This window comes from Pan troglodytes, chromosome 10 (assembly GCF_028858775.2).
Source record: "Pan troglodytes isolate AG18354 chromosome 10, NHGRI_mPanTro3-v2.0_pri, whole genome shotgun sequence".
NCBI lineage: Eukaryota > Metazoa > Chordata > Mammalia > Primates > Hominidae > Pan > Pan troglodytes.
In genome coordinates, this window is record NC_072408.2 from 114,539,549 (window position 1) to 114,550,950 (window position 11,402).

Here is an 11,402-nt window from a genome sequence, read left to right on the forward strand (position 1 = left end):
TGGAAGCTGCTCCCCTTTAAGCAATCATTATCAAGAACGTATATCTGGTTAGACTGTTTAGTTTGCCAGGGCTGCCACAACAAATTGCCATGGACCGGGAAGACTAAACAGAAATGTGTTGTTTCCCAGTTCTGGAGGCTGGAAGTCTGAGATCAAAGCAATGGCAGGACTGTTCAGAGGGCTGTGAGGGAAGGACCTGTTCCAGGCCTCTTTCCTTGGGCTTGGAAATGTCTTCTCCCTGTTTTCACATCATCTTCCCTCTGTATAAGGCTTTGTCCAAATTTTCTTTTTCTAAGAACACCAGTCATATTGGGTTAGGTCCTAACTTAAGGACTTCATTTTAACTTAATTCCTTCTTTAAAAACCGTATCTCCAACTACAATCACATTTTGAGATTACTGGAGGTTAGGACTTCACCACATGAATCTGGTGGTGTTGGCAGGGGGCGGTGTGTTTACCTGTAACAGACCATAATCACTTGTGTATATGGAGATATGTCATTCCTTAGTGTGTGCCTCCAAGTTTGGTGATCAGATCATCAAGTTTACATACTTGATGAGGTGCTGACAGCCTCTGGCATGTTTATGCTTCTTGAGACACAGGTAAAGGAGTGTTTACTAGAAAGCGGGGACACAGGTCAAGCGTGAAAAGGCTGACGAAGACTCTACTTCCTGTTACCTCTTTGCCCTCTGAGAATCTCAGCACAACAAAAATGCCAGGATTATGAGCCACTGACCTTTTTGAGAAGGAAATGCCAAGCATACAGTGAGCTACAAGAATACTCTGAACTAGTTTATAGGCTTTGGCCTTGAAAACTCAAATTATTCCAGTTTTATTTATATTACTAAAATCTAGAGCTTCTTGGATATTCTATATGTCAAATTTTTTTTAGTGTAGAAACCTATGTTAAAATGAAAAATGTAGACTAATGGGAAACTAAAGAATATCAGCTACTGTTTATGTTGAGCACTGTGGGAGCTACTGACACGTATGAACTTAACATCTAAACAGTATAATGAAGCGGCGCTCTTAATACTCTCCATTTACAGTTAAGGGAAGAGGCATAGAGAGCTTACATAACTTGGCCAAGGTTACAAACCTTCATCACACAGCAAAGCCCACACTAGAGAACATTCTGCAGGGCTCCAGAGCCTACATACACATCCTGCCTCTCACCATGACCATTTACTCAACAGCAGCAAGGCCACCCAAAATGGGCAGAAAAGGCTGAAAACATTCATGTCAAAGGGCACTTACTTATTTATTCATCTTGTGAAAATGACTTAGAATTTAAAATTAAGAGGTAAAAAAAATGGAGAGACAGTTGTAAATACTAAGCACTAACAGCTACAACTTCACTAAAAAGGTTTCCAAGCTTCCTCTGCTGTTTGTGTTCCTCTGACACTAGGCGTAACTATCTTGGGCATCATTTCAGTCTTGGGAATGAAGGAAGTGAACCCAGTGTGTGCTACTGAGATAAAGGAAGAAAGGGAGCTTAGAGTCCCAGTACCAGTGGTTTCCTGGGAATGGGGGAACCAGCCAGCTGGATGCCTTTGGCAAAAGGCTGAGTTTGAAGCTGCCCTAGGAACCAGAGCTGCCCTGAGGGAGGCATCACGACCCAGTGTCAGCAGCCAACCCTAACCATCCGCAACACATCCCCCAACCCTCCACTGCAGACCTGCCACATTTCTCCAAGGAGGTAACAGAGTAAAGGCATACCTTAGGCAGGAAGAGGGCAGAAGAGGGTTGGAAGCACAGGAAGCAGTTTGTCTTAAGTACTAACAGCAGAAACAATAAGAATATGATCTCAAAAGCTGAAATACTCTAGAAATGCTCTCTCCTTCTAACCTCAGAAAGATTCAAATTGTACTTGACTTTCCCTAGAAGACTCACTCATCTCCTTCCTCCATGAAACGAGACTACCAGAGGAATCCTGTATTTTAAAAAAGTTTAATTTTAATCCTTCCTAGAGGAATACAGATTTGAATGAAATACATTCATTCCATAAATACATTAGCAGCAAAACCTTCCCACCAGAGTCCTCTACTCCAGCCCAGAGGTTGTGCCTTGAGCAGGAGAGCATGTTCCATCAATCCTGTCAACTTAAGGGTGGGTCTGCTTCTGAAAAACGCTGGATGTGCATGGGAGACACAGTGACCAGGTGCATGGGTGACTTAACTAAGCTGGGACCCTGAAAACAGGCCCATGTGGTCACTATTCAGCCTTCTTTACCTTCCAAAAATCCTTTGGCATCTTCCATGCTTCTCTGATGAGGTTCCTCAGCACTGAGACAACTGGGAAGACCTAACTTTGCACATGCATTAAATAATGTTATTTTGAGTTGGCAATGTTTTAACACTTTTCATAAGGTAAATGAAACATAAAAGATTATTCCCTTCCTTCCCTTCCTCAGGTGAGTCCACATGTACTCATCAGGAGACAATCCAGCAGGCATTATTTGGGCTCTCTGTATCTCCAGGCCCCCTTTGTCTGAATGGCTGGATGTTTACTGGAGACAGAGAGCCATGTCTAAACCTACAGAGATCTCCACATTACAATAACCAGGTGACTTGCTCAGGCTTCCATCAAAGCTAATTTCTTGGGCAGAGGCCAGGCATCTCTCCTCTTGTTCTCTCCATCATTGACTACTGACTGACTGCTGCTTATTTGCCCTCCAGGCACCTGCCGAAACTTTGGAAAACAAGATCTACCCTAAACTCCCAAGTGGCCAGGAGCAGTTAAGGCAGGTCCTGCTTTAAACTTACTAGCTGCCAAGTAGCACACTTATGCTGCTGTGTCCCAATCCATTCTGTGGTGAGTATAAGTCACAAGAGTCTGCATAAAACACTATCAGCAATCAGGATGGCTATGGGGCAAGGACCGTTTAGAATGTTACCAAGTCACAGGACCAGCAGGAAAATGGAATAATGGAAGAATGTGAAATAAATCTGATTTGTTTGAGCAGAAGGCAGCTTTGATTCAGGCATAAATGCATCTCCCAGATTATCATGTAAATAAAGACCTCAGAAGTTGACACTTCCCTCCCAGTCCACCACTTAAAATAGGACACATGCTCAGTTTTCCCAATCTGTTTTAAAGTGTTTTCATTAGGATACTCTTCTGTAAGTGCTTTATTCATTCCCAGTCTGTTTTGATTACTGGCTGAAAATAAATCAGGAACCATTTTATATAAAAACCATTATAGTAGATAACTGGTTATCTGTATTTTTCCATTTGCATTTTCATCCAAAATAGCTTGTTTCTTTTCCTTTTATTTATGTGCAGAAAGAGACTCATCCACTGAATACACAGCACTGTTAATCCTACAGTCTTCTGTCCCCACAGAGTCTGCTAGATCTTCCTCTTCTGAGTCATCCTCTTCTTCCTCCTCTGGTGCTGACGAACTGGAGGTGGGCCCTTTGCAGGTTTTCAGGTGGCGGGTGAGATGGTATTTGGTTAGATAAGCCTTTGTACATTTTTCACAGACATAATCCCGTTTTCCTTCATGAGAATTGAGATGCTTCTTTAAGTGATTTGTTCTCAAGAACAGCTTATCACACTTGGGACACTTGATCTGGCGTTCTCTAAGAGGAACACAAGAAAAAACATTTGATTTGGGGTTACAAATAACAACTGAGGCAACATTTATTCTTCATAGCCGCAGGCCTTTGTCAGAGCAGCTCTATCCTTCTGAATCAGGCTTTTGCATAGGTGATATACAGAAGACTCATAAAACATGTATAGTTTGAAACAGTGTAGGCTCATTTTTCCTGTTTTAGAATACTATGTAAATTCTCGAATTCTATGTAAATTCTATATATATTTCTTTTGTCTTGCATTCTCTCAGTATGATGCTCATAAAATTCATTCAAGCTGCCGTATCAGTTGTTTGTTCCCTTCCACTGCTGTATACTATTTACAAATATACAAATACACCACAACTTATCTATGGTACTGGATTTGTCTCTAGCTAATGAATGTTTTGGTGGTTTCCAGTTTTTTATTATCACAAGCAAAAGTGCTATGAACGTTTTTAAATTTTTTTAAATTTTTATTATTATTTTTTAGAGACAGGGTCTATGTTGCCCAGACTGGAGTGCAATGGCTATTCACAGGTGTGATCATCATGCACTACAGCCTTGAACTCCTGGGCTCAAGTGATCTGTCCGCCTCAGCCTCCCAAGTACCTGGGACTATAGGTGCATGCCACTGCACCTGGCATTTGAACATTTTTATACTTGTATGGTGCTCTGCAATACATGTTTCTCTAGGGCACATACCCAAGAACTATATAGCTAAATCAAAGGATATGCACATCTTCAACTTTACAAGATAATGACAAACGGTTTTCCAACATAGTTGTTTCAAAATACACATCCATCATTGACGGTTCTGGTTGTCCCATATTCTCAACTGGAAGACTCAAATTTGAAAATGTCTGCCAATTAGCCAGTACATAATGGTATCTCATTATACCGTTATTTGTATTCCCTGCATGCCACTTTTATGGAATTGCCATTTTTCTGTCCTTTTCTTAGACTAGTGGTTCTCAAGTAGGGGCGACTGCCTCTATGGGGACATTTGGCAACGTCTGGAGTCCTTCTGATTGTTATACTGGGGAGGGGTGGTATAATTAGTATCTAGTAGGAAAAGGCCAAGGATGCTGCTAACCATTCTACAATGCACAGGGCAGCCCCACAACAAAAAATTAACCCGGTCAAAATGTCAATAATGTCAAGGTTTGAGTAACCCTGGCCTAGACATTTCAGAGCTGAAAAGAACCTTAGAGATCACACAGACCAGGAATTTTTTAACTTTTTTTTTTTTTTTTTTTGAGTAGCTGAACCCCATGTCTTTATGAAAGCCCAATATGAAACAGTTAAAGCAAGTTATTAATAAAATCCTGGAAGGAGTGAGAGGGTGCAGTCGGGCGTTCTGAAGCCTGGCTTCCTTAGCATTTCTCCCATCCTCTTCTAGCAACAGATGGCACTGAAGAATCCTTGGAATTCCCTGGAGCAGTTTTAAAACCACCAATCTAATCCAACCTCTTAATTCTGCAGATGGGAAACATCATGCGCATAAAAACTACTAAGGAACTTGCCCAAGGCCACAACAAAACCCCTACCAAAAGTCTGACTTTTCATCTTCTACTCTGATGGTTTTTAGATGTTTATTCAACACATATTTACTGTGTCTAATTATGCCAGGCACTGTTCTAGATGCTAGGGCTATAGGATGTGGGTAAACTAAGTCCCTGCTTTCATGAAGCTTACATTCTAAGTGGACAGATTATAGCATAAACAAATGTGTAACATGATATCAGATAGCAATAAAGACTATGAAAACACACGAAGCCAGGTAAAAGTGAAGGGGTCCTATTTTAGATAAGATAGTCAAGGAAGGCCCTCCTGAGGAGATAACATTTGAGCAGAAACCTGAATGGAGGGAAGAAGACATGCAGGCATCTGGAGGGAGAAGTTTCTAAGGCAGAGGCCCTGAGACTGGATGTGCTTAGTATGCTCAAGGAGTAGCAAGGGGAGGGTCAGAGTGGCCAAAGCAGAATATGAAAAGTAATAAAAGGTGAACGGGAGAGGTAGCCAAGTACTATTACATCATAAAAAGCTTTTAACACAAATACGATGGAAAGCCACCAGAAACATATGAGTGGAGACAGGCACACTCTGACTTATATTTGAAATGGATTGCTCTGGCACTGTGGACAGAAAACTGTGTGTATGTGTGTTCATCTGTGTTGCGGAGTAGATGAGGAGAAACAGCAAGTAGTAGCAGGGAGATCAACTGGGAGGCTACTGAAGCCATCCATAGAAGAAAAGCTGGTGGTCTGGACAAGGTGATAGTTGAATGAAGGAAGGAAGGAAAAACTGAGTTGAGAATTACTTCAAGGTGTTTGGCTTGACCATTGAGGTGAATAATGGTGGTGCCATTTAATGAGCTGCTCAGCACTGGAGGAAATCAAATTCGTGGGGTAATATTGGGTTGAGTTTTGGACACATTAGATTTAAGTTGCCTAGTGAACATCCAGCATCAGAGCCGCTGAGTGACGGTGAGGTGTATGAGGGTGGAGACATAAATCATATGACGGTATCTAAAGCCATGAGACAAGATGACCTGGGGAGTAAACATCACTGTTCTTCTGCTCACTTCCTCTTTCTTACAGGAAGGGCAAAGCCAGGTTCTGTCACAACCCTTCCACTCTCAGGGGACACTAGGGGGGGAACTCCTCTTGCATTTGGCATTAGGGCTGTAGCTGTTTTTTTTTAAGTAGATAAATAAAAAGACTGCTAATACTACTATATCCACTTTGAAATGCCCCAAAAAATACAAGCATCTGAAAATTTTACCAACGATCTCCATAGGAAGCCTAAAGCCTCATTCAAAACCATTTTGAGGGAACAGTGCTTCTTACAAGAATGACTTATACCAGCTTTAAGTTTTGACAGTCCAAACCTTCTTTCTATCCCATGAAAGTTTGGCAAAGAGGCTTACCATATCTTCTCACCCTGAAAAGGAGTCCAGATCCACATTTGTTAAGCAAAAGTAAAATGAAAGGATAGAGGCTGATATCCACTTGATTCAAGCAAAACTTTTCCTCAAACTATAATTGTGTCATCTTTAAGAAACAATATATCCACTTGCCAGAGACATTGTGGAAATCAATCTTGCATGTGGATGAAGTCAGTAGTCCTTAACCCTGGCTGGCCACGAGAATCACTTGGGGAGCTTTTTAAAATACCAAGGCCAGAGCTCTAACTCTGACCAATTAAATTAGAATTCCCATGAATGGGGTCCTAGCACCAATTGTTGTTTTTCACATTTTCCAGGCAATTATAATGGGCAGTCTTCTGGACAAATATTTGTCCCCCCTCACCCCAAATTCACATGTTGAGGCCCTAACACCCAGTGTGAGGTGGAGCCTTTGGAAGGCAATTAGGGTTAGATGAGGTCATGAGGATGGGGCCTCCATGATGTAGGATTAGTGTCCTTATGAGAAGAGATTGGAACTCTCATATTCTTTCTCTTTCATTCTCTCAACAGAAATGTATTTTCTCACAGTCCTGGAGGCTGGAGTCAGAGATCAGGGTGCCAGCCTGGCTGGGTTCTGGTGGGGGCCCTCTTCCAGGCTTGCTCATGACTGCCTTCTCTCACTGTGTCTCTCCCCTGTTGTTTGAGCCACAAAATCTGTGGTATTTTATTATCACAACCTGAGCTGCCTAGACAGGATGTTAAGACTAGATGATCCGGGGATCTCTTTTGGCTCCAATATTGCACAATTTGATATAATATTTGATAATTTCTGTCTAATTTTGTAAAATTTCATGCTAGCAATGGAACTAAAGAAGTCTTTGTTTTAGAATGTCCTTCTGAGAGTTAGGAATGTAGATCCAGGCTCCTTGGCTGTTTAGCATCTCAGGCTGCATTGTGATGAGGAAGCAGACAGAAGAACTGGTATCAAAGCCAAGTGTTTATCCAAATTCTGCATTAAGAATATAACGTTTTCAGTGAAGGTAAGATTTCTAAAGAGAATTTCCATAACATAAGTTGAAAACATTTTCTTCCTCTTCTGACACTTGTTAAAAGCTAAGGACAACAAAATCCATCTCTTCTTTCTATGACCACTGTGACTAATGCAGTCTAGACATTTAATTACACTTGGATTCATGCAATAAATTCCTAATTGGTCTTCCAATATTTAGGCTTCCCCATCCTCAATCATCCTCTGTTCAGCTGCCTAAGTAATCTTTTTATTAACAGAATGGGTATGTCACTATGACACTCCTTTCCTTAAAATCCTATAGTGCTTGCACAACAATGTGAATATAACTAACACTATTGAACTGGGCACTTACAAACAGTTAAGATACCAATTTTTTTTTTTTAACTGCAATTCAGACACATACACACACACACACACACACACACACACACACACACACCCCAACAGAACAGTTCCAAAATGGCAGGGGCTGGCAGATCCTTCAGTGTCTCGCCATTATTTCTAGAATGAAATTGAATTTTCTTAATAGGACCAAAGGTTCTCCATAGTGTGGCTGCTGACTCTTACTCTTCTCACTCCATCACTCTCTCACATGCACACTATCGTCTAACTATAAGCAACCACTTGTAGTCAACAGTCGTTTTTGTCTCTAGGTTTTTGTAGATGTGAAAAAAGAGTACATGTGAAAAGTAAGAAAAAGAAAGCCAACAACTGAAATCTTCCAGGATAACACCAAAAAAAGTGTTCCAACCTTGGCTTGGCTACATGGAACACAGAAGGCATCTACCATGGTACCAAGGCATGAAACAGATGAGCCAGGACTCCCCAGCCCTTCAATCAGCAGGTGGGCTGCAGCCACACAAAGGCTCACCACCTGAGGAACGACGTCTTGGCTGCAGGGTAACTTACTGAGTGTGGATGAGCACGTGCTGCTTGAGGTCCTGCCTCCGCATAAACAACTTGTCACAGTAATCACACTTAAGATTCTTCTCCCCAGTGTGGATAACCATGTGGGACTCCAGGTGAGCCTTCTGGGTGAAAGACTTGTCACACAAGGTACACCTGTAGTTCTTCTGACCTGCAATCAGCCCAAAGTATTACACCGTGAAGAAAACAACTGCTGGCATCCCCAAGACACACAGGCACACATATGTGCATGCAGCAGAGGCAGGAATGAAACAGAGCTGACTGGTAAGCAGCACTTTACTTTCTAGGGTTGTCTATGTGAGACCACTCAAGAGCTCCTGAGTTTATATTCTGCAACTAAAGCTAGTAAATTAATTTGATCTCCTTTAGGACCTCTGACCTAAATATGTATTTTTAAAAAATGTATAGGTGATACATAAAACTTGAAAAAAATGACTTATAATCCTAATGCCCTAACACAAACATAAAGAAAAAAAAAAAAAAACTCATGAATTCTAGGACTTGTCTATAGGGAAACATATTTTTACAAGATAGATTTTATAGTTTTCTATCTTTTTAAAACATATAATATTGCCTCAAAACCAGGGATGAAACAAAATCCTTCCAAGAATGCAAAAATAAGATTCCTCTAAGGTGTCAGCAAACCTTCTCTTAAAGGATAGATAGAATTTTAGGCTTTGTGGGCCATAAGGTCTCTGTTGCAAAAGGATGGGGAAGAAACTTTTGAAGATTTGGAGAAAAGACGACCCAAACAAGAAAGCTAAAGCCATCAGTTATTTTGTAGTATTTATTAAAAAAAGTCAGTGGCCAGGCATGGTGGCTCAGGCCTATAATCCTAGCATTTTGGGAGGCTGAGGTAAGCAGACTGTTTGAGCCCAGGAGTTCAAGACCAGCCTTGGCAACATGGCAAAACCCCATCTATATTAAAAATACAAAAATTAGTCAGGTGTGGTGGCGCATGTCTGCAGTCCATGCTACTCAGGAGGCTGAGGTGGGAGGATCACCTGAGTCCTGGAGGCAGAAGTTGTAGTGAACCAAGATGGTGTCACTGTACTCCAGCCTGGGCAACAGAGTGAGGCCCTATCTCAAAAAAAAAATTTTTTTTTCTTAAAAAGTACTAAAAGAAAGGTGTTGGTTTGCATGGGATTTAGAAAATGGAAGCTCAAAAAATAAATTGTGGCAATATTTATTGAGCAATAATATTAAAGGAGAGAAACTGGCTCTGGCTGGTGACTGGGGGGTGAGCTCTAATGAGAGGCTCAGACTCAGAAGCTTCTATTTAAGACCAAACACATTGATCAAATTCCTGATTATTAAGTGCATTTTCCCAGGCACCTTCCAACTATGGTGGGGAGACCTGGAAAGCAGAACATCCTAACAACTGGAGGTGACAGCCTCCAAGGAATCTCAGTTAAACCACGAAGGTTTCTTTCTCTGACATCAAATCTCAACTCCACCTGCAATCCCTCTACAAAGCCTTTACTACCGCATTTTCTAATTGTTGCAAAAATTCCATTCTGATGGGCCAACACAACTTACCTGTATGTATCTTGAGGTGGGTCCGCAGGTTGCTGGGATCACTAAAAGCCTTGCTACAGAAATCACACTTGTGGGGCTTCATACCCATGTGACCCATAAAGTGGACATGAAGTTTGGAAGGAGAGATAAAAGCTTGGGGGCACATTGAGCACTTCCACTTCCTTTCTTTGCTGTGACTTGGCCCATGGCTGCCGCTATGTCCCTGGGTAGGAAGATGGTTATGGATGTGGCTGGTCAGATGGGCTTTGAACTCTGTGTAAGAATTGCACTCCTTGCCACAGTTACAGAGATGCACATCTGGGTGTTCAGGAACACCTTTTAAAAAAAAATTACTCATTATCTCCCAATACTTGAATCTTAAAACTTGTTCTTGATATTAACAATCATTGCTTCCAGTTCTCCTTTCTCTCCATATTTCCAATTTGCCCACTTCCTATAAAACTAAAATAATGTACTAAGGGCATCTAAAATAATGTACTATGGGCCAGGCACAGTGGCTCAGGCCTGCAATCTTAGTGCTTTGAGAGCCCAAAGTGGCATGATCATTTGAGGCCAGGAGTTTAAGATCAGCCTGGGCAACACAGCAAGACCCCATCTCCATAAAAAAAAAACTTAAAAATCATTGGCTGGGCATGGTGATGTACACCCATAGTCCTAGCTAATCAGGAGACTGAGGCAGGAAACTGCTTGAGCCCAGGAGTTGAAGGTTATAGTTGGCTATGACTGCACCACTACACTCCAGCCTGCCAGAGTGAGACCTTATCTCTAAATACACACATACATAAGTAAAATAAAATAGTGTACCAGGCACAAAGAAAGCACTTGGTAAATACTGGATTATAAGGCTTCTTTTGTAAGCAAAATATTTAGGTTTTATAGCATACCCAAACTCTTAAACATTAGCTGTCATCATGAAACAGCACAGCAAAGAGAAAGCATATGCAGGTTAAATCAAACCGAGGGACTTCACTGTCCTTCATGAATTTATATCTCAATGGTGCTAGCTCGAAAAGTAGCCTAAGGAACTTCAATGCCCCAAACCAAAGTCCTACCATAAAAGACGGTATCATATGAATTATTGCTTGGTCAATAACATTCAGCTTGTGAAGAACCTCACAGATTTTAACACCTCAAATACAAGTAATAGTTTGCATTTATACAAACAAAGGTCTATGATTTGCTTCAGCTAACATGTAAATCATTACCAAAACTTTAATCCTGGTCTTTGGTATTTTTACTAAGCCAGATTCATTATAAACACATCTTATATTAACTTACCAATCTGTTGAGCATAATCTCGGCTATAATAAAAAAGCAGTTCATTCTCAGGAGGGATATCTTGTGAGGTGCAGAAAAAGATTTTTCCATCATGAGGATAAGCCACCAAATTCTGCTCTTCCCGGTTCCTGAGTTATCACAT

The 11,402-nt window shown here is 41.2% G+C and overlaps 1 protein-coding gene across 4 annotated transcripts in view; it reads right to left on the minus strand.

The window, feature by feature from the left end:
- The window catches only part of PRDM4 (PR/SET domain 4), a 48,865-nt gene that overhangs the window by 18,583 nt on the left and 18,880 nt on the right, over positions 1-11,402 (minus strand). For 2 of the 4 annotated variants that reach the window (XM_001162965.7, XM_009426162.4), the window contains exons 9-12: positions 11,261-11,388; positions 9,983-10,297; positions 8,426-8,594; positions 1,935-3,584 (exon numbers count right to left, since the gene is read on the minus strand). In XM_001162965.7, coding sequence (XP_001162965.1) covers positions 3,272-3,584; positions 8,426-8,594; positions 9,983-10,297; positions 11,261-11,388 — 925 coding nt within the window. In that variant the 3' untranslated portion in view covers positions 1,935-3,271. Of the gene's footprint in view, positions 1-1,934; positions 3,585-8,425; positions 8,595-9,982; positions 10,298-11,260; positions 11,389-11,402 lie in introns of those variants that run through there. The other 2 variants (XR_008538565.2, XR_008538564.2) reach the window with 1 other exon arrangement.